The 24,487-nt window shown below is 37.0% G+C and overlaps 1 protein-coding gene across 3 annotated transcripts in view; it reads right to left on the bottom strand.

The window, feature by feature from the left end:
- Positions 1-354: 354 nt before the first annotated feature.
- The window catches only part of LOC138309043 (E3 ubiquitin-protein ligase UBR5-like), a 45,168-nt gene continuing 21,035 nt past the window's right edge, over positions 355-24,487 (bottom strand). Inside the window, exons 25-49 of one of the 3 annotated variants that reach the window (XR_011206188.1) lie at positions 24,269-24,456; positions 22,408-22,534; positions 21,693-21,798; positions 18,951-19,117; positions 18,606-18,786; positions 18,005-18,178; positions 17,245-17,491; positions 16,716-16,865; positions 16,297-16,410; positions 15,673-15,923; positions 14,958-15,189; positions 13,031-14,435; positions 12,462-12,623; positions 11,499-11,718; positions 10,882-11,061; positions 10,481-10,550; positions 9,661-9,962; positions 8,854-8,984; positions 8,146-8,370; positions 7,599-7,827; positions 6,976-7,101; positions 6,309-6,453; positions 5,893-5,978; positions 2,994-5,361; positions 355-2,932 (exon numbers count right to left, since the gene is read on the bottom strand). Coding sequence is in view for 2 of the 3 variants with exons in the window: in XM_069250142.1 (XP_069106243.1) it covers positions 5,149-5,361; positions 5,893-5,978; positions 6,309-6,453; positions 6,976-7,101; positions 7,599-7,827; positions 8,146-8,370; positions 8,854-8,984; positions 9,661-9,962; positions 10,481-10,550; positions 10,882-11,061; positions 11,499-11,718; positions 12,462-12,623; positions 13,031-14,435; positions 14,958-15,189; positions 15,673-15,923; positions 16,297-16,410; positions 16,716-16,865; positions 17,245-17,491; positions 18,005-18,178; positions 18,606-18,786; positions 18,951-19,117; positions 21,693-21,798; positions 22,408-22,534; positions 24,269-24,456 (5,431 nt within the window). In the remaining variant the exon portion in view is untranslated. Of the gene's footprint in view, positions 5,362-5,892; positions 5,979-6,308; positions 6,454-6,975; positions 7,102-7,598; positions 7,828-8,145; positions 8,371-8,853; positions 8,985-9,660; positions 9,963-10,480; positions 10,551-10,881; positions 11,062-11,498; positions 11,719-12,461; positions 12,624-13,030; positions 14,436-14,957; positions 15,190-15,672; positions 15,924-16,296; positions 16,411-16,715; positions 16,866-17,244; positions 17,492-18,004; positions 18,179-18,605; positions 18,787-18,950; positions 19,118-21,692; positions 21,799-22,407; positions 22,535-24,268; positions 24,457-24,487 lie in introns of all 3 variants that reach the window. The other 2 variants (XM_069250142.1, XM_069250143.1) reach the window with 2 other exon arrangements.

Here is a 24,487-nt window from a genome sequence, read left to right as displayed (position 1 = left end):
GTCTCTGAGACTCTTGTATTAGTTGTCAATAAGATGTAGGTCTCTGAGACTCTTATATTAGTTGTCAATAAGATGTAAGTCTCTGAGACTCTTATATTAGTTGTCAATAAGATGTAGGTCTCTGAGACTCTTATTTTAGTTGTCAGTAAGATGTAGGTCTCTGAAACTCTTATATCAGTTGTCAATAAGATGTAGGTCTCTGAAACTCTTATATTAGTTGTCAGTAAGATGAAGGTCTCTGAGACTCTTTTCTTACTTGTCAATAAGATATAGGTTCTGAGATGCTGAAGCTAAACAAAGGAAACATCAAGCTGGTAACCAAGTCACTTGTAACCTAATTAAAACAAGAACAAGTTTTGAATTTCCAGATTTTTATTATAAACTTGCCACACATACAATTACACTGAATTTCCTCCTACATACAGAATCACTCCAGTTGCATTCCTCCAGAAAAACACGATGAAATCTAACTGAAATTCTTAAAACTTCATCAAAATACACATGTACATTAAAATGACCAAAACAAAATATTTGATGAAACTCTTTGACATTCCGTCTAATAACTTACTAGAAACAATGGATTAAGAGTACACTAGCTATTTAAAAGAGCAATGCTCTCATTTCTTTTGATGATTGTAAAATAACATCGAGCGATACATATTTTCATTTTTTTTTTGGCATTCTATTCCATATTAGTGTATTTCAGATTTATCTGCCCCTGTGGGTAGGTATCGATTGTGACGGCATCTAATTGCGAGCGTAACATCATAAGTTTCAGAAAAAACAATGTGAATTTCACTCACAATCTAATACCTACCCGCAAGGGAGGTAACTGTAATATGCAAAGATGGAATAACTTGTAGTGCAGATCTAATTGTAACCAGGATGACCAAACTTTATTACATCCAATCTTATGTTTACTAGTTAAACAGGACATTCCTTTGTTTCAGAGGTAATTACACATGTTGTGATGCTTATTATCAATAGCATTATTTCTCAATAGATAGAACAAACATGTAGCGTCAATCAAATAAACCTATGAATTTGTAGGATTTTATATACCTTTAAAAAAATTTGACTAAATAGATTCATAAATACTTTGGGTCAAATTCATGAATTTGTAGGATTTTTATACTTTATAAGAAAATTCAGTACAATGTAAATGTAACAAAGTTGTATTCACGACTTTTAAGATTATACACAGACTGTATATTTCACCATTTAGGGTAAATACATATTTCTCACTTAGGCGCCAAATAACCTTTTCCAACAAGGAATGTCCTGTTACTAAGATTAATATAGAACCAAATGTGATCATGTCACATCACATGTTGTTTCCTTTATAAAGAAGATCAACCTTTCAAGACACACGTAATAATGTTTAATCATACATTTCATCCATAAAATTGTTCCACATTCATGCCCAATACAATCATTCTCATAATAATTTCTATCTACACTTATGATGCACACATACATATTTGTTTGTCAATTCATTCAGTAATTACCTAGGCCGTTTTTGTTTATTTGGAACAACCAGATCAAACATTTATTCAAATCATTATTTCAAGTATTCCTGACAGACATGCAGTGTTTGATACAGGACTAGCACAGCCTTGTCATGGATAAACTGGAAAACAATCTAAAATCACCAGGTCTGTCTCTAATTCATAAACGAACAACTAGGTCCAACAAGTCAAACCATATAATCGAAAACGGCCCTATAAATATGCTATCGAACACTTCCTGTGTCAAGATGTTTATAAACTTCATCAACTACAGAAGTAAGAGAGAAAACAATCAAACGTCCATCAAGTATTGACACTCCCAGATTCACAGTACGCGTATCTTTGACATACTTCTACATACAATTAGTGTAATACAGTCTACATAGCAGACCTACTAAAATATTCTGAAAAAGTAAAATATCAAATATCTTTATGCATATAGATATATCTTTACGGTATATTTATTTAGTATATTTACGTTTCTTCTATAGCCCAAGATCATATTCAAAGATCTACATAACTGCCAAATATAAATATTCTACATTTCAGGTAGACTGAAAAGTGTTTCCAAATAAGTGACCTGCATAGTGCCAGGCAGTATATAGGCATATGTACGTATGTATGAACCCGACACGCACCTTTAACAAAATAAAGACAATATTTTCATGACCTTTCAAAACTTTTAAATTTTGAAATTTTTTTAAGGATATTTCAAACTTATGCATGTATCTAGAATATCCAATGCCCTCAAGTGAGTTTCAATCAACAGCAGTTTTAGATTGATATAAACAAAAGTTATAGGTAAAACCATCCTCGATACTCCAGGGGTTACCATAACTGACGTTATATCCACCCCTGGACTATCTCATAGTCAAACTGAAGGCAGTTCAGAAGAAAATTTCTGACCAATCACAGACCTGCAAAGATTTCCTTTGAAGACTTACAGAGAGAGTGACGTCCAACTTCAAAGCCACACAGTCAACCAGTGTACCGTTATACGGCTCTTTTGATGTGCATCAAAGGACTAAATTACCTGTTCTATTCTGTTGCCTCCAGTTTTGCTATGAGATAGTCCAGGGGTGTAGAGATCGTATGTGATCGGAACCCCTGGAGTATCGAGGATGAGGTAAAACATAGAATGGTGTTTTAAAGGATGCATCTTTACATAAACTATTCCATAGATTTACCATTTTCCCTCCGACACACGCAGTAGTTTTCATGTTTTCATAAAGAATGTGAACAACAGAACAACACTTAAATGACTTGTAACTGACTTGAAAAACAATGATGATGATTATTGCAATCTTTAACTTGTAATAAATTTATTTCACGCCTATCTCACTTGTAATAATTCAATGCACACCTCACGACTTGTAATAAATTTATTTCATGCCTCACTGCCTTATGATAAATTTATTTCATGCCTCACTGACTTGTAACAATTCATTTAACGCCTCATTGATATGCAATAAATTTATTTCATGCCTCACTGACTTATGATAAATTTATTTCGCGCATCACCGGCTTGTAGTAAATTTATGTCATCACGAAGATCATCAGGACTATGAATGGTTTTCTGTGGCCATATTTGTGAGTATAAATTAATGACTATAGACATATACAGTGTATTACTTTTGACTTCCAATTGAACAACTTATGACATTAACTTATTTTATGGATTAAAATAAGCATTGCCTTTTCTGTGTATGCATTCACTAGCATAAGTTGATTCTGCGGAATTTTTTTACACTTACCATACAAATATAAGCACATTTCCTTTTCCAGTTGAAAAGATCATTTGTTTGAGCTTACTGAGACTTGTAATTGTAAACCTTTTGTTTGAAGAGTTTATGAAGATCTTTAGGCTTCTGTGCTTGTAATCATATTGAACTAGGAGCAAATATAACTTATTAATTTGTACTCTTGGTATGAGTAAAATGTAATAAAACGTACTCGCATCAAGCTATTACGATATTCATTTCCAGCGAAATCAGACTGAATATCAATTTACACTACAACTTGTTAAAACATGTTGACACCTAAAAAAATGTGACCATATTGGAATTGGAAGTAACTGAATCATTTATAAAACAAACATTCTTGTGTATTAAACTGAACAGCGTAATGAAATAACTTACAATACTGCGAATTAATTTACTCAAGGATTTTTTTACAGAAGCATTTCAAGTTAATTAAATTAATATTCTTACATAATTATGTAGATCAATGTTAATTAAAACAGCATTTAAATTAAATAGGATAGCACTTATTAATATTCATGAGCCACATCAATTTAAATAAATGCTCCTACTTTATAGGTGAATGTTCTACACAAATTTTACTATCTAGTATACCAGTATGAATATTAATGATATTACCAATCATACTTAACGATAAATACATGTGTCAATGAGCTAGAGATTTGAATGAATGTTTATTCATGTAATATGTATTAATATTCATGAAACATCAAATTTAATATAATTTATATATTTATCTATATTTATCTCTTAAAGTGAGGTGACTGGCCTGACATGAATAGGACGATGGTATACTGTATAGCGTTTTAAATTTGCGGGGTCAATATTTTGTGGTTTCCTAAGCAGAGCATATTCACAGAGGTTAAATTCACAGTTCATTAATTCCTATAACTCTGAACTATCATTCTTTTCAAGGTACGTCAATGAATTTCTTTATATTTCACTGGTGTTTAAAATTTGCAGATTTTGATGAATTATGAATATAGCAAAAATAAATCACCTTGAAATTTCCCCGCTATACAGTAACTAAGGTAAAAGTAAATGTAAATGACCTCATAAAGTGACAGAGGCGTTAGAATTTGTCTAAGAGGATTATCCATTCAAATCCTGTCAAAACCTGTCAATCAATCCTACCTTAAAGCCTCCGACTTCATTGTGGTTACCGATTATAAACTACAACTTTCTCATTCAATCAGCTATTTTTACTTTTAGTTTTCTTCAAGCACCTTTAGAAAATCTGGCAGCTATTTATTAAAACATTGCAATGTACAATGGTTAATTGTACTCAAGCTTGAGAAATGCTAAACTCGATTCAAAACACAACTGATCTTATTAATGTAACATCTAGTATACATGTATTTATACATTATATAGTTCAATACTGAAACCTGCTATATAAGTGATAGATTCCATGAATATTTTTATCATCGTTCGTTTTTCAGATATGAATTGTCCTCTGATCATAGAAAATCTTGATTCTACTACATATTCATCTTCCAGTTGAACTTTCAAACAAAGTTAGGGAAATATGACTTAGAAGTATCATTCTCATTTGCATTATTGAGAATATCTCGTCCCCTCATTGTACATAAGAGTATATATCCACTCCAAACACAAAATCTTTCATGACACCAAATTCATCATTCTGTTATTTTTTCCATCTTCTTGAAAGGTTTAGAAAACAATCTTTCGCAAGACCAAGGAGAAGGGTGAAGTTTCAGAATGTTCTATGATGGAGTTTGAGTGAACGATGCCAAAGTGGTTTATCAAGTTTTGACGGTCAAAACATTTCTCCTAAACCAAGAATATTGGCAATTTTTCTCCATATCCTCAGAGATGGAACCTGTGGTTGTACATTCCAAGTGTTCCCAACTGATAGTTCAGACGAAGCCGAACGCTTTTGTTTTGATGGCCAGGATCAGTTTATTGCGGAGTACCAGTTTGGAGGTGTACAGCGGGATGTAAAGACGGGAAATACAAGTGTTGGCCGTCGGTAGATGGTCGTCGTCTGCTGGTCGTATTGTGATGCTTGGCATGGGCTGGAAGCCTTCCTCACTAGCAGGCAATGCAGGGCTTGATGTCCAGAAGTAAACCTAGAATCAGAAATCAAAGTACTGAAAGTGCTGTATGTTTGAGATGGCCAAATCCGAGTAGTGTACCATTGAATACAGTTGTATAAGGCAAGTTTGTCTGTCCTAAGTTTGGCTATTTGTTGGTAGTTAATGCCTGAAGTCCTTCAATATCTAGTCTTTATTTTCTAAGTAAACCTAAATTCAACATCTGCTTTTGTTTCTAAACTCTCAATGCAAGATTCAGTCGGAGCTGCCATTTGGGCATTTACAACTCACATTACATTTATAACCTGCCTTACCATAAACCATTTCTTTAACTACACCATTGTGTCACTATAAAAGTACATTCAAGGGTGAAATTAGATTCAATGATATTTGGATGCTAAGTAACAACTAGGGCCATAGGGGCACCTGCATGTGAACGGCAGGACGGACAGAAGAACGGATGGATCACAGACGAAAGGCGATTGAATAGCCCACCATCTGATGATGGGCTAAATATTCAAGGACATTTTTAGACTGTTTTCGAACTTCAGACCACTGCCTACTTACCAGATCTTGTCGTTCATGATTGTTCATTTTTTCTACTACCGACCAGAACCATCGCTTGAACCTCTGGACCTTGTCATTATTTTCACCTGAAACATTGATATCAACGTTTGTTTTCCTTCTTTGATAACTGTCTTAAAACTGATAGTGGACCTGTTCCAAATACTGGAAACATTAACGTTAATTTAGTGCTATAATCTCTGATTTCAACAGAATGGCACATCTAAGAATTTAGACATTCACAATACAATGAAATCTTGATAACTGAAGTAGACAGTATGGAAAACTTGCAGTCCAGATAGAAATGTAAGACAACAGATTACCGTCATGTAGACTAAGAATGCAGAATTTGGCTGTCAGGATTTTCTTGGATTATAGAGAAGTTCTCGTTCTTAATAGCGAATGTCTGATTTACTCACCACTCTCATCGTTAAATGATGTGTAGCTGATTAAAGTCTGTACATTAATGTCACCAACGCCGTTCAGCAAAAGACGTAGATCCTCTGACGTCAAACCTTCTAGAGAGTTTGATGGTATTACGTCAAAAACACCAAGACGAAGATTCTAAAAATAACAAATTATGAAACTTAAATATACATCAAAGTGTGATGGGGTAGGAGGAGATAGGATAGGAAGGGATGGGACCGGCGTCAGTAGGAAATTAGGGATATGTTACAATCTAATCAAAATTAGACATGTAATATCACTACACTATAATTATGAGACGGTCTATGGTTCACGCAAATACAAGATCTAACAACTCCTCGTTCGGGGTCACCTCAGCATGACCCCTGGCCTAGAATTGGAACATCTAGGGACATACTCTTAGACGTTTATTCTTCTGAGAGAATCAACCACACCGAAAGATTTCATAGGCAAAATGCTGATTGGCTAACCATAGGGGTCATACTGAGGTGACCCTGACGGGTGAGTTGTTAGATCTTGTATTGAAGTGTATCATAGTGTATCGTAGTGTATCATAGTGTATCATAGTGTATCATAGTGTATCATAGTGTATCGTAGTGGAGAGGAGTCTAATTTTAATGAGATTGGGATATGTTACACATGAATCGCTGACAATCATACCTTGAGAGCTTTGTCTGCCACCTTCACCATTCTGTGTTCAGCGTAACGTCGTACATAGTCGTGTACATTCTGAGCATTCACTTCCACATCTGAACCGTTTGACATCAACTCAATCTGCTCACCACCCTGTGAAGAGATTGCCAAAGAAATATTTTTGATCAAACATTACATAGGGTTACAGTAACACATTATAACGAACATACATTGCAAGACATATTTTAAGAACAGCTTGGGCAATAAAGATTACTACGTTATAATCATGAATTTATTGTAAGCGTTTTCGTTATAGACATGTTTTACTGTATAGGTAGTCAAGCATCGTAAAATGAAAGTCTACAGAACTAAAATAAAGTTGTCTTATCTGAGTATCTGAAATTAAGTATTTTGAGAAATAGTGCAAATTTGGAGCACAAAATTAATTTTGACATAACATAAAATGATTTTTTTGCAAAAACAAATACATGTTTCATCTTAAAATGGAAGGAACATGGTTTTATTCAAATATCCAAAATTAAGTATATTTTGAGACACCGTACAAATTTGGACCAACCAATTAATTTCGACGGTTTATGTAAAAACAAATAAATATTTCTTCTTTTTAGTAATATCGATAGATTTTTTACCTCCTCAGCACATAGTTCCACACAAAAGTTCATGTCCAGAGCAGTGAACAGTAGAGAGGCATCTCTCATTTCTGAGTCTTGTACAAGCTGACGTAGACTCTCATACATAACTGGATCAAAGAACGCCAAATCGTGCCAGCCGATTTTACGCCCCAGGATATACTTCAGAACGTGTCGATTAAGGAAAAGTGGACAAAGTTCATTTTGTAACAAACATAGTCCAAGTACCCTGTAAGTAAATAAAAAAATTTGTATTTAAATCTGTTTATTTTGTATTCAATAGATTTATTTCCACTTAAGTATTATAAACTAGTTCTATTAATAGGGAATGTTAACATTTATGTGAAGGAAAATAATGTGCAAAATAGGGAAGGGACATTTGAAAACAAAAATATAATTATATAACACTTTCTTTTTCTTTAAGCAAAAGCAAACCGCACACAATAGAAATTAAAACATTGTTCTTGAAAACAATATATTTGACAAAATATGTCTTAATATCAAATAATATTACCGTAACATGGGAATATTTATAGTTCATTCTTACCGTCCAACATTTCTGAAAGCATTCAGTCGTTCAGATGTATTTTTCCCTGGTCTCGGAGAATAAAATCCTCTTTTGCCAGGTTGCCAGAATAAGGGGGCACTATCTTCTAAATCGTCTTCTTCCTCGACATCACTACGACGATCAGACCCTGTTGTTTTCTTTTTCTTGTCAGATGACGATAAATTAAATATATCTAGGTCAAGCAGTGCTTCTGCACTCAGTTCTCTGAAAGATAATAATTAAATCATCAGAACCGTTTGATCTCAAATGTATCTATTCCATGGATAAAATTTACAAAAAATACTGTAAAGCAACTTAAAAAACAACTATTTGTGTATTAAAATAAGTTGTTGAAAAATAATTTCAAAGATATAAGTAAATTCACAATAGTTTAGATTGTGAAATTAGATCGTCTTGAATAAACTGTTCAACAGAAAAACATGAAAAACCACAAAAAATACTTGGTTTACAGTAGACTTTCCTGAATTACACAAAATATTCCGAGAATCCCCGACGGAAATAATGTCATTTTTGGCTCTTTGTTACCGATTCAATATTTATATTTTAGGGGGAAAAATAATTGTGGTCTCGGAAGATAGATCCAAGAAAATCTGATATATTTAAATTTGATGAAAAAAAATACTTTAGAATTTGTCTTTAAAGACAATAGCTCCTAGAAATTGTGTTGGCTTTTTATCTCCTACTAACCTGCCGTGAGAGAGGATGATATCCACAGCCTCGTCCACTCGTGTCCGTAACGTATCCTCGGAGGTCAGCATCAGTAACAGCTGGGCAGGAGATAACTCAAGTAACATTCCTGTGACTTTAGGGGCCAGCGACTGAAACATACATGAGTAAGTCAAATACAGATAGATATTATCTCATGTGAAATCTAGCATTATATTAGACTTGTATACTATATGAAATGTTGAAAAGACCCTATTTAAAAGCAATGAAAGAGAAGCAACCACACTGTTCTCTATTCCTCTGTGAAAGGAGCACTTTTTCAGATACCTAATGACATATCAAACTTTTGTATGTGGAAGCAAAATGGTGATGGATATATTCTGACAACATTCTAATTTTACGGCCCATCGACAGCCAAGGTCATTTAGGGCCAAACTTCAAGTCAAAGCATAAGTTACCTTTAGACTACAGTTAGACTACATTCTAATAGCCGAGTCCCTTCACAAAGATACCTGGATTAATGTTGGGATAAATACTACAGTACAATGGAATATGATAATATATAAAAAATATCTTGATTAACATTAAAAAAAATATCTTGATAGATGCATGTACAGTGTACATATGACATGTACAGTATATTTGACATGTACAGTATATTTATTTGACATGTACAGTATATTCAAATATGTTATAATTACACCTATCATGGTTCCTTGCCTGTCAATATTTCCAAACAAAACCCCAGAAAAATTAATATATTTTCCCGACAACTTTGACATGAAATAGACAATTGGAATATTTTTAAAATTTGTTATGCAAACTCACAGGTTGTAGGACTCTGACCCTGGGATACAATCTTTCCCCTAACTGTCTCCGGTATTGTGATATGGTGTCGCTGCTACTGCCCTCGGGAGGGGGGACCCCTGCACCTTCTGTGGGATTCGGTACGGCGACACTCGGCGGTGTGGTTGCAGGATTTGCTGTAGCACTTTCAGCAGGCATGTAGAATGGTGGAGCATCATATGAAAGGGTACGGCGTGTCTCCCGATCTCGACTTCTCTGCCGTTGTACTGCTGCTCTCTGACGATCACGTTCTCTCTCACGAGAACGAGCTCTCTGTACCAAGCCTAGGTGAAGTACAAACATGTATGATAAACTAGCTAAGATATAACATATTTGAACAGCTTTTTCACACAAATCAAGATATCCATATTCAGACTTGGTTTTTTTAGTACTCTGGCTTTCCACCACCTCTTACATCTACCACAATGGCCCTAGTGGTTTATAGAATGTGAAACAAAACAATATTCTAACACTGAATACTGTCATAGCATTCCTAATCTACGTGGATACATGACACGAGTTTCATCAATACTCTTTCTTTTTAACATAGGAAAGTATCACAGAAGTTAAGGAAAGCTTCTTAACCTCAGACAAAGGGAAATTCCTTAACTTCAAACTTTTAACAATATAAGATTGATAAATTGGAGCCAGACCTAGTGTAAATACTTACTGTACTGGAGCCAGAGCTAGTGTAAATACTTACTGTACTGGAGCCAGACCTAGTGTAAATACTTACTGTACTGGAGCCAGACCTAGTGTAAATACTTACTGTACTGGAGCCAGACCTAGTGTAAATACTTACTGTACTGCAGACTCTTGCCTCCAACCATCACCCCATCTAGTGCTGGCAGTTTTTCTTGAGACAACACAGCCTGCAAATCAACATATCAATATACAATTTGTGTTGCTGTTGATGGTATCAATGATGACTTTCAAAAATATCAAAACAATAGTTTCTCAATAGCAAAATAATGGGAAATATTTACACTCAAATTTGAAACTATTAACAAAGTCATAAGAGGAGCTAATTTACATTGGACAAAGGATTGATAAATTGATATGGGAGGTAACTCATATTGGACAAAGTGATATATTGATAAGGGGAAACAAAGTGATAAATTGACAAGGGGGAGCTAACTCATATTTGACAAGGTATTCATCAACTTATAAGGGGAGCTAAATCAATAAGGGGAGATAACTCACATTAGCCAAGGCTGTGTAAAAACTTCTGGCCACTCCACTTCCCTCTCCAGGCTCATCCTTGAAAGTGACCTTGACCCGGTGAACAGCCAATGGTTGACTGTTACTGTTGGTCCGCCGGTTGAAGAGTGTGTTGAGCTGTCGGAACGCTTGAATGATCAACAAGTTCCTGTCTCGTTCCACCTGTAATGAACAGTTCTAGTTAGCTCATATTCTCATTGTGAGAACTACTAGAAGATTAATCATCACACTCTGGTAACCAGAAGTTTGTCCATAGAAATGTTTATCCTCTTACTCATTCACCCCTGAACTCTTTTAAGTCAATGGCTTGAAGAGTTCATTTTGAATTTAAAGGAGTGAATAAAGTACTGTTAACAAACTTTCATTCGCATGTGATTTACTTTCGTGAATTTTGCGATCCAAATAAATTTGCAAAAGTTTCTCCAAGAGAATATTTACAATATCTATATTGATAGGAATAAACATTCAACTGTTTAATCCATTAACATTAATCTTGTTTCCAAATGGAAATCACGAAATTTAATAGTCACGAAAGTAATTTCTCATTTATCAAAACAATTTCTCAACCTTGAATCCTTTGTAATAAGACATACTATTACCTCTAATGTGAGATCTTTCTGTTGTGAATTTCGGATTTTTTCCATCTCGCGTCTAAACTTGCTCTCTTTTACAGGGAATCCCCCAAGTTCACTGATGACAGATCCGGGCTCCGCCCCGACGTCATCACAAAACACTCCTCCAAACAACTCCAATGCCAGACGCCATCGCCCCAGCAACACGTCATGTGACACCAAGGTATTGTGACCAATATAGATTTGCCTGAGGAATCCAAGAGATCCAGATTTACAACTCAATTAATCTAAATTAGACTTACAATTCTGCTCCACTACGATGATCTACGATACCTCAGCATGACCTATGGACAAGAATTTGGACATGTCGGGACATACAGGTTGCTGTTTATACTTCCGAGAGAATCAGCTACACCGAAGATTTCATAGGCAACATACTAATTGACTATCCATAGGGGTCATGCTGAGGTGACTTCCAACCGGTGTTGTTAGATCTTGTATTGGAGCGTATTGTATTGCAATGTAGTGGGGCTGAATTACATGACGTCTAATTTTAATTAGATTGACATTCCTGTCATGTAGGAAGAGTAATTATTCTCATCTATTAATGAAACAATCATGGTAGCCCTTTTTGTTATATTCCCTTTTATAAAGCAGACGAGAGTGAAATTCTATTATTCTATAGCTTGTATAACACAAGGTGAAGGTGTGATCAAAACAACTCATTAAGTTCTCATTATATTGTAAACATGGAAATTTACGCTAATTACCTGAAGGACGTTTAGCTGAAATATTTCCCCATGCATAATATTTGTTGTTATAAAAAGCTATGTTGCAAAATGTTAGTAGGTATATATATCGCAAAAGTAAGAACATCACGAAATCTTTACTCAAACAAATTGCGAAATTAAACTCTAGCAAAACTATCCATGTCTACAGCAAGTGAAGATTTAGCAGCATGACACAAGATAACTTTTAAATATAACTCACTCGTTACTCTGGTGACGGTTGGCTGTCTGTGTTCCAGTGGCAGGGGAGAGCACTCCAGTCTGAGATGTTTCTACAACGACCGTGTTGGAGACATTTTCGTGGGCCCCCACAATATCTACTGGCGTGTCAAGACTAGAACTTTGTATTGTGTCACCACCAAGGCTGCAAAATATACCAATTATTTATAAATATTGAGGTTCCAAAATAATCAAATATTAAATCTCATAAATATTGACTCAAAGGTTCCAATCATTGAAGTGTAAAAATTCCAGACACTAAATTTGAACTAGAAAGTTGGTAATGCACTTTGACTCTTTCTCAGTAATAGAATCATTACTACAAAGTGTGATGGATGTATGTATTATAGGTCCTGGAAGTTTTTGTGGGTGATTGGCAATTTTTCAGGAAATTAGAAGATCTAATATTTCAGTTTAAGTTCTATTTTGTTTTTGAAGGCTAAAGAGAGCTTCAATGATCAGCTTTGACAAAACACAAAAGTTCTGTAAAAATACATAAAATTATACTCTTTAATCTGTGTGCTCAAAAAAATCGTCTCAATCTTAACAAACCTTGTGCCAAGAGAAGATGGTGGAATTGAGAGGGATCCAGACGATGGAATACTGGGCCCTGTTGACAAACTACCACTAGGTGGAGCTGTCAGACTACTTCCTGTTGGGGTAGACGAGGTTTCCTCACTGTGGAGAGCAGAACCTTGAGACAGGTCCATGCCAGAACTCAAATCCATTGTTGAACTTTGACTCTGTGATGACCTTTGACCTGACGATGATGACGCCTGATCAATGTTGCTTAGTCCAGTCATGGTGAGTTCACTGCTGGCTGATGTCATCATCGAGTTACCACGGTTACCACTACTGTAGGTCATACTGTCAGATCTAGCAGGGATCATGAGTACGTCATGTGGCACTGCCATTCCTTGTGACGACGGGGGCTGCACCATCAAGGGAGACTGGGACGAGGAAGAGCTGGCATGAACAATGACACTTGCTTGCTGGCCTTGACCAGTACTTTCGACTTTGGTTTTTGGTACCACAGGCGATGCCGGAGATTCTGTATCCATATTTTCAGGCAGGGCTGGTGTGACCTCTGAACTTGACCCCAAGATACCAGAGCTCGCCCCCAGTGAAGAGCTACCCTGTAGAACTATATTGGTGGCCTGTTGTACGATCGTTTCTACTGCAGCTCTACTATTTGTTTCCATGGGAACCGGTGTGGCCCCAACACTGGATGAGTTAGATGGTTTTACAATCACACTAGGGTTGCTAAATGCTAGATCCGGGGCCATAGCTGCCTGTTGCACACCACTTGACAGAGAAAAAACAGGTCCACTTGAATGTCCGGAATTAGATTCGGACATGCGACTAGCAAAACCCATTCTCACAGGGAGTTTATCAAAATGGGTACGATGAGGGGAGGACTGCGACGACGCACCTGAATCGACAGTCCCACGGTGAGGTGGAACAGAATGATGTATCATTCCAAACATGTCCTCACGACGTGCGTTAGGCTGGAGAAGGTGAGGCTGATCAGCCAATGGCAGGGCTTCTACTAGAGGCGTTTGGAAGGGGTCTGGTGGCGGGCAGCCAAGGAAAATTGTGGAGTCTGTTCGATGGAAGAAGGAATGTTTCCGTCCAGATTTGGCTGTCACATCACTTTCACCATCGACACTCTCAGCGTCCATTGATAGACTATTGTTTACTGGTTCATCCTCGTGCTCCTCGTTCTCGTTTTCATCGTGATCCCAAGAAATTACTGAGATACCATCGCGGAAAACCTCACTGTCTGTGTCAGTGCTACTTCGCATATAATAGATAAGGGCGTCAAACACATAGGCAACATGACGCATGGCAGAGATGTCTAGACTAGGGAGTGTGTCGGAGTGTTCATCATTGTGCGACCTCATTAACGATAATGCGTAGTTAAGAAAGTCTCGCCGTGCAACATTTCCATCAGAACCTGTGAAGAAGAATAAAGAAATTGAAGCCGTTATTGCAATCACTTGGAAGTAAGCAATATTTATCTTTCTTGTGTCATTGTAAAAATATTATTTACCTATCTCATACTGTAAACCAACTGTCTTTCGCGGCTAAATTTCGCAATTTTCATTTCAAAACAAGATAGCAAATCGTGGATTTAAAATAAATAAATTGGAAATTCCTATCTGAATCATTGATGTAAATGTTAATTTGCAGAGATCAACTTTCGGGAATTTACTTGGATCGTGAATTTCTCATAAGTCAATCCCAAGCGAAAGAACATTGGTTGACAGTGTCTGAAACTGCTCAAATGGTGTTGTATAAGCATGTATCTAGACCCCTTCTCTGCCACCCTACAGTAAGACTTCCTGCATGCTTTTGCTTGGGATACCAACCTTATCTGATAGAGCATTACTGTGTAATATAGCTACTTTTACAATTTTTTTTCTTCAAATCAATTAAATCAAATGCTGATGAAACAATTTTGCCACTCCAAACTCACCTATAGTGCCAAACCGAGCACGTCGCCTGTCGAGGACCTGTAAGATACGATTCTCTTCGCGGGTAGATCGGTCACGCATCGTACGAACGTAGTTACTATGAAGAGGATGGCCAGGGTTGGCTGGGTCCGTGGTATGACTTAGTGCCGAGCCAAATCGTAGTTGTGCCTCTGTGGCATCCATAACATCCACCAGCCATTCCCAGGTAATCTTCAGGTGATCCTCGGTATACAACTGAAGACAAATAATAGTGGTATGTTATAGAAGAAACAAGAGGCACGAGGGGCCTGTAGTGTTTACCTGGATAGTGCAAGGATTATGACAAAACACTCTATCTTTATTTCCTCTTCAAGGATGATGAACTTCAGGCCAGTTGGGGACAGACAAATCTAGACCAACCTTTGATACAGACAAAAGTGAATGGGGAACTTATAAAGGCATGAAGTCTTGTTTCTTAAAAGTAGCCAATATGTAATCATCTATGATTATATTTGATTTTTGTATACAATCCTATGTGAATGCTATCCAAAACGCTTGCACTTACCTCAAGTCCAAGTAGCTGTTTGTTCAAGGAATCCACTTAAGTTTATTTAGAAATTAAAACATTCAGAAAATCAATAAATGTTTGTAAAGGAAATCCCACTATCTCCCTATTATATCAAACATAGGTTACAAGTTGTTCCCCTCATTTAAGGCGATGACGTAACAATTATTTACCTGTAAGTCGATGGAGTCCTGATCAGTGATGTCGAGTACCCGAGGTAGACTGGGTGCCAGCGCATGGTAATCCTGTAACATGGTCAGTAAGTCTGCTATCTGTCGTACCACGATACCAAACGCACGAGCCAACTGACTGGCAGTGGTCGTCATGGTGACAGCGGTATCCTGTACGGCTGGGGTTGTCGTGGTGACTGTTGTTGTCCTCCTCAAGGTCGTGGGGTCAATGTAGATTAGACCTCCACTGCCTCCTAGGGGGTGAAACAAAAAATGATCTTCAAAAGTTGTTTTCTCACCAAGTTGTGAGTCTTTCTTTTTATGGGGAAATCAATCTGAATGTTTAGTATAAGAATACGATGCCTCCATATCAAATCTGAATGGGACATGAAGGAATGGGATTGAAATAGGTAAAAGTATATGATATGCCTCCAAAATTTATGGATGGAGAATACAAAAGCGCAAATTCAAAAGCACAGTTATTTTCATTATCATAGTAGATTTAGTATGATTTTAATTAAGTTTGACTTTGTTTCCAAAAATGGTGATTGTATAACCGGTCGTATTTTGATACATAAAACTTATTCCAGTTAAAATCTTTTAAAATTATTGTAGTTGCTATTCTACCTGTATTGGTTGTTGTGCCCGTAGCCGGAGGCGGTCGTGCAGTAGTTGCCTCCCTTTGTCTGATTGCCCACTGCATTGTCTGGGGGGCCTGGAGTGTGCGCTGACCATGTGTACCTACAACATTATCACAACTCTGGTCAGTCTATAACTCACATCATGGCTGAAACTCACTGACCAGTCGTGTAATATTTACTGTTTATTCAAAATTTAAATTCTCTCAATCTTTGCTAGTTATATACCAGCTATTACAAGAAACCTCATTTCCAAATGATATTATTTTACAGACAATATAACTCTGAGATAAGTTTTCCTTTGTTTGAGTTTTACAGCCCATCGACAACTAGTGTCATTAAACTACAAAACTACAAGTCAGGCATTAGTTTTTCTGAGATAAGACTACTTAATTTGTAACCTCGTACCTGATGTGTTACATCGTTCGAGTTGGTCATCGATATAATTTAAATTGTCTGCATCGTTCTGATCGCTCTGATCTCCATCGCTCTCGTAGTCGTCCTCCTGATTGGACGATTCACCAGAATCTTCGGAGAAATGGGCAAGACTACCGAGGCCTGCAATAGGTCAAAGGTTAAAACATTTGTCAATAGGTCAGAGGTCATCAAAACAAGGTATCAGTACCTTTTAACCATCTGAGGTCAAGTAATATCTACATCAGACCAGAAATATGAGGTATGAAATCTGGACGTGACGGGACAGAATGAGAAGTAACCAAAGGACAGAATGCACATGGCAAAACCAAATAATATTGACCCCCTTTTGCATGGAAAATCATTATTTATCATTTGTTAATACTTAGTTATTATGCAGCGTGTCACCCAAGGGGGAGAATCCAGCAAGCTTCAATTGTCATAACTTAAATAAGAAGCACAAGAAATCTAAATTAAAGTTCTGATCCTTCAAGTATCTGACATCAGTGGACATCATACACACCTGCATCTGATCCCGCGGTGGCAGCAGTCACTGCGCTTCGCTGCACACTGACATTATCCTGGTTGCTATGACTACTACTGTCACTGTCGCTATCTGACTCAGCGAGAAGGTCAAGGTCCATGTCGCTCTCTGCTACGTTTTCGTCCGGCTCTGCCTGGCCGTGGTCTGCGTCTGAGTGTTCTGATTGGTGATCGTCACGGTCATCATGGTCACTACCTTCATCTTCAGCACCGTCGACAACTTCAACCTATATACACATTCAAAAATAATTTATATTCATCGACTCGTTGTTAATCAACTTTATTTACCATTCTAATCAAATAATCTTAAAAGACTATTATGATTCAAGATCGCATTGCATTATCACTTGTATTCTGTATTTCCAAATTACAGAGTTATTTGACCTTGTGGCTAGGTATTGATTGTGACATCATGTTTTCTCAGCATAATTTATTTTCAATGTAATTTTCGGTTCACAAAGTAATGACATCACAGCTGATACCTAGCTACCTGAGAGGATAGATAACCAGGTGAAGTACAGTATAACTTATCTAATCCTGATCCTGGTGAATTTTGACAGTTTCCTTATCAATCTATAGTAATTAAAACGTTTATAATTCAGAAACCTGACTTAATATACTGGCAAATAGTATCAGTCACATCCAGTTTAGACAATTTTGTATAGAATTATGAGTCCATGATTGAACTTTACTTCATACCTTTAAGTTTATTTTGTATAGAGTTACAATGTTAATTTTACCTCCTCCACATCAGCAGCCATGATATCGTCGTCGTCACGGTCAGTGTTTTGGTGGGCTGGCTGACCACGGGCCTGACTGGTGTGAGGCATATACGCCGTTACGGGATGGGTGTCTGTATCGGTCGGTTCTGACCGCGGAGGAATCGGGTCCACATTAAACACCTCTTCACTCCCCTGTAAAACCAACAAAGGTTTATATTGTCTTCACACTCAAAACATAAATTGGAAATCTGTTTTTCACAAACTGGTTGCAAGTTTCTACTTTTATGTACCAGAGTTATGATCATAAATTTATACATTTTAAATATGACCAAATAATAGACCACATTTACCATTTATCTTATTGATGTTTGTAACTCTGTTCATTTAAGATGTCAGACAGCATTGTCAATTTTCAAATCAGTTTTTTTCTTACTAGGTCAATGTAACAAACTCCAAAGATCATCTTAATGTTCTCTTAAGAATAGACACTGTTTACACTACATGTAGCTAAAAAGCAATTGTGAAAAAGTAGATTTAATACCCAAATGGCATATATATGGTTTGCCTCTGAATATTTAAAGTAAACATGAGAAGGCTAGTAGAAGTCAGCAAGACTAACCTGTATGGCTTCACCATTGGCCGACACGAGGGAGAACGGAGCTGTTGGTCGGGTGACACCCATACGCACCGGTGCTATAAGCGAGTTAGCAATCTCACACAGTTCCTCAATAGCAATGTTTATCAGAGCTTGAAATGCCCGTTTACATTTCACTAAGGGCTGGCAGGATGTCAAGGTGGAACTGTTAAACAGAAGTATTTATGTTATAATATTATATATTTTGATTTTTTTTTTTTTTTTTAACTTTTTTTAAGGACCAGACAAAGATAAATTTCAAGCACTAACCTTTGTCTAAACATATTCTCCCTCTCCCTTATCCTTCACCTTTTACAAAGAAGATCTTACCTTTTTTTCTTGTTAGTAGAGGGAGTCATTTCTACGTTGAGGACAACAAAGATCCTGGCGACAGAGCGTAGGAATCTCTGTGCGATGGTGCGTGCTTCGGCCTTTCTCCCCTCAATGCTGTCGTTCTGCATCTCTCGGATTATGGTGGTAAGAAGGGTGTCCAGCATCTATTGAACAAAACGCTCATTTAATGGTCATGGTTTTATTTTGTTTCATGTTATTTTTACAGGCAAAAAGCTTTATCATTATTAAGATACAGGCTAAAACTGGAACTGTCACCAGAATGGACGACTAATACACCCTGCTGCACAAATTTAAAAATAACTCCATTAATAGGGGACATTGCAGAACCCTTTATAGTTTACTTCACTTCCCTTTATGTCATGATTCTGTGTACCAAATTTTATCATAAAATTGTAATTTAGGAGGAATTTGCTGTACAAAGTTGTGTCTACAGACAGACAGACACACAGAAGGACAACCCAATTCCAGTAGAACTTCCCCCATTGAGGGGGGATAATAAACACCAAAATAATTAAAGCAACAATAGCTTTGACCTTGATATTTGACGAGTAATTTCCGATCAGGAGTCTTGGTGTGCATCTGATCTGCCTATGAAACTTGAGTTATCGAACAGGAAAACCTTTAAAGTTTGTGTGTAAAATCCAACTGCAGTCTTTAACATCAACAAAATTATAATTTGCTTTTAATGGGCAACACAATAAAGCCAAGTTCATTTTGGTTAGTGTATTGACTTCTATGCTACACTTAACCGCTGTGGTAAGTACACGTTCCTCTGTGGTAAGTACACGTACCTCTGTGGTAAGTACACGTACCTCTGTGGTAAGTATACGTTCCTCTGTGGTAAGTATACGTACCTCTGTGCTACACTTGACCGCTGTGGTAAGTACACGTTCCTCTGTGCTACACTTAACCACTGTGGTAAGTACACGTACCTCTGTGCTACACTTGACCACTGTGTTAAGTACACGTTCCTCTGTGCTACACTTGACCGCTGTGGTAAGTACACGTTCCTCTGTGCTACACTTAACCGCTGTGTTAAGTACACGTACCTCTGTGCTACACTTGACCGCTGTGGTAAGTACACGTTCCTCTGTGCTACACTTAACCACTGTGGTAAGTACGCGTTCCTCTGTGCTACACTTAACCGCTGTGTTAAGTACACGTACCTCTGTGCTACACTTGACCGCTGTGGTAAGTACACGTTCCTCTGTGCTACACTTGACCACTGTGGTAAGTACACGTACCTCTGTGCTACACTTGACCACTGTGGTAAGTACACGTACCTCTGTGCTACACTTGACCACTGTGGTAAGTACACGTACCTCTGTGCTACACTTGACCACTGTGGTAAGTACACGTACCTCTGTGCTACACTTGACCACTGTGGTAAGTACACGTTCCTCTGTGCTACACTTGACCACTGTGGTAAGTACACTACCTCTGTGCTACACTTGACCGCTGTGGTAAGTACACCTACCTCTGTGCTACACTTAACCACTGTGGTAAGTACACGTTCCTCTGTGCTACACTTAACTGCTGTGGTAAGTACACGTACCTCTGTGCTACACTTGACCACTGTGGTAAGTACACGTACCTCTGTGCTACACTTAACCACTGTGGTAAGTACACGTACCTCTGTGCTACACTTAACCACTGTGGTAAGTACACGTACCTCTGTGCTACACTTGACCACTGTGGTAAGTACACGTACCTCTGTGCTACACTTGACCACTGTGGTAAGTACACGTTCCTCTGTGCTACACTTGACCACTGTGGTAAGTACACCTACCTCTGTGCTACACTTAACCACTGTGGTAAGTACACGTACCTCTGTGCTACACTTAACCGCTGTGGTAAGTACACGTTCCTCTGTGCTACACTTGACTGCTGTGGTAAGTACACGTTCCTCTGTGCTACACTTAACTGCTGTGGTAAGTACACTACCTCTGTGCTACACTTAACCACTGGTAAGTACACCTCCTCTGTGCTACACTTACCCTGTGGTAAGTACACTCCTCTGTGTACTCCTGTGTACACTGACTGTGTAAGTACACTACCTCTGTGCTAACACACTGTGGTAAGTACACGTACCTCTGTGCTACACTTACCCTGTGGTAAGTACACGTACCTCTGTGCTACACTTACGTGGTAAGTACACGTCCTCGTGCACACTTACCCTGTGGTAAGTACACGTACCTCTGTGCTACACTTAACCTGTGGTAAGTACACGTACCTCTGTGCTACACTTGACCACTGTGGTAAGTACACTACCTCTGTGCTATACCTGTGTAATCACGTCTCTGTGCTACACTTAACCCCTGCTACACTTGGTAAGTAACTACCTCTGTGCTACACTTCCCTGTGGTAAGACCTCTGTGCTACACTTAACCGCTGTGGTAAGTACACTCCTCTGTGCTACACTTACCCTGTGGTAAGTACACGTGTGTAAGTACCTCCTCTGTGCTACACTTGACCGCTGTGGTAAGTACATGTACCTCTGTGCTACACTTACCACTGTGGTAAGTACACGTTCCTCTGTGCTACACTTAACCCAGTGGTAAGTACCGTTCCTCTGTGCTACACTTGACCCTGTGGTAAGTACACTCTTGTGTGTACACCCGTAGACTACACTTGACCGCTGTGGTAAGTACAGTACCTCTGTGCTACACTTACCGCTGGATACACTCTGACCACACTGTGGTAAGTAAGTACACGTACCTCTGTGCTACACTTGACCAGCAGGTTGTGTGTAAACTTGTCTAGTCTGGCTGTCCCACTCTGACTATCTAGGTACAGCTGGTCCTCGTACATCAGATCTGGTGAACTGTAAACAGGAATTGTGTTGTAAAAAAACCCAAACAAACAAATAAATTCCATGGAATAGGATGTGTCGCCTGCATAGCATCACAAAAAATAGTTATTTACAGTTAAAAATATTGTTAATAATTAGGTGAAGTTATCATGTCCTGTAACTCTTGCAAATATTGATGGATTTTGACCAATATTGAACCCATCTAAGATCTCATTGATATAAAGCAATATATCAAATTTGGTTGAAATCGGACAATAAGTAATTAAGTTATCGCATGGAAACCGTTTCCCAAACGCCGAAGACGCCGACATAGTGATACCTAAGTCTCGCCCTTGCGTTGCAGGCGACACAATAAAATAAGCAAACAAATGTAAAATGTTTTGTAATTACTTATTACTGTCAACATAGAAGTTTTCCTGAGTGTTGAATTTCACGACATGTTAGAGTTAACATTTTTTTTTGGTAAAGTGTTATTTTCCTTTTGGCAATATAGTTTATATTTTCACAAAATCTTATGCCCACTGGAAATTTTTGCAATGAAAATGCCTTAATGTAATTAGCAAAAATTCCCTCACTTGCGTAAATTTACAGTATTATAAATATCTGCTTTGTTCTACATACTTTGTCCTAGACTGTTTCTTCCCACTCAGAATCATAGCCTTGACGGCTGTCCAGTCATTCAGGATTCGCTCTAGGGCACGTCGACTAAATCGAGGAGGGTCAAGGTCATGCTCCGGCATTTCAACATCTGAAACAAAACAAGAAACAGTCAAGATAAATTCAGTAACTCTAAATATGAGTTCTAGTGAGTTGTCAAGAGTATTTTAATTTTGTATGCTTTTAATTTTTGGTAAAACAATAACTTATCAGGTTTAAATCTGTTTCAAGAGATGTGATAGTAATGGGCTCAAATTTTGGACTTAAAAAAAAAAAATTGATCATATATATTAAGAATCAAAATAAAAAACTATTGCATTAAGCTTTGATATAGCTATTAAAACATTACTGTAAACTAAAGTCCTTTTGTGGCTATTGAATTTCATGATTTGCATTTCCAAACAAAGCCTTCAAGATCAGCATTGACGAATTAAACACTTGAAAAGAAATTATTCCCAATACAAATGATGTAGATCATCATTTGTGGAGATAACTTTTGCGAATTTCGTGGATCATACGCAATAGAAATCTAGGAATAGTCTGTATACTTGACTGATGGTAGTACCCAATATCACAACAGGATTAGTTTTAATGGTAAATTCTACATAAGAATATGTGTTAATACTAGGCTCTTTTATATAGTCTTCAACAAAGTAAATCATACCTTAAATCGTATCAAGAATAATGATCAAACTCTGTTGCTAAATTACAATTTGTAATTAAAGATATGATCATATATATATATCTTAAGGTGTAGTTTTGAGTTTAAAAGCAGATTCAAGCATATGAAATATCTAACATCAAAGAAGTGTATAATTTACTTGCAGTGAAATATCACTTCAATTTGTTAAATGATGAGATTTGCAGTATCAGAAAGCATTGTTACATCACATCATGTCTAAAGAAAAGTATAACTATAATTTCAATGAAAATATCACTTGTTTTTTTTAAATTCTGAAATTCTGTGTTAATATTACAATCTAGCATGTATAAACATTATTGAAGCAAGTTATACCTAAAGTGAAAGTAGAATTGTTAAGTTTTGTTAAATAACGAAAACCTCTCTTCAATTTGTTATTTGTATAAATAGACACATTTCTACTATCTACATCAATTTAAGACTATAGAATCACAAAGCAAACTATACCTAAAACCAAAATAAGTAATATACTGGATAAATATTCTCACTTTGATTTGTTATTGATAATATTAGAATTTCAGACTAAAGAATTATAAAGCAAACTATACCTAAAACGAAAGTAATATAATGGTAAATATTCTCACTTCAATTTGTTATTGATAAGATTAGAATTTCAGGCTATTTAAGCATTATTCTCAATATCTTTTGGGGTTATGAAGTCATAGACAAAATTAGAAGGACGTTCTTCATAGACACGAAAAAAAGATATAGAGAATAATGCTTATAATTTCATTCAGATAACTCACTCAGGTACTAATTAGGCATAAAATTCTGTGATTTTACTTTTACAATAAAACAAATTGAGTTGTGGCGCAGTGATATCTTATCCAAAAATGCAGTTTGGCCAATGACTACCGCTTTTAAAATATCCCGCAAAACTGTTTTGTATATATGACGTCATAATACTTGACGTACAATTCTTTCGGTCTATGGAAAAATAACCTCGAAGATCTAACCAGTAGAAATGAGTGTTAGATATGAAATTTAATTATTAATTGTAAAGCAAACTATACCTAAAACAAAAGTAACTTAATGGTTAAATATTCTCACTTCAATTTGTTATAAGATTAGGATAAGTACTATTGTATTCGGGCATGGCCCTATGAAAATTAGAATACTTATTACTTGTGGCTAGCTGGGATTTGCTAGATTTGTTATATTTGTGTCCAGTGGGCCTTGGGGTCCACTGACCTATGTCCGTGACAATTGGCTTGCGTGGCGCCGGGACTCGAGGTCGCGACGCTCTGTATTGACGTTGTTCCACAACCTGTCGGCCGACAGTCTGGACAAGGAACAATAGGATATTCTCTCCCCTATTCCAACATAAAACATTAATAGTAAATT

The sequence above is a fragment of the Argopecten irradians genome, chromosome 15, assembly GCF_041381155.1.
Source record: "Argopecten irradians isolate NY chromosome 15, Ai_NY, whole genome shotgun sequence".
NCBI classification, from domain to species: domain Eukaryota; kingdom Metazoa; phylum Mollusca; class Bivalvia; order Pectinida; family Pectinidae; genus Argopecten; species Argopecten irradians.
This window is presented reverse-complemented; position numbering and strand designations above follow the sequence as displayed.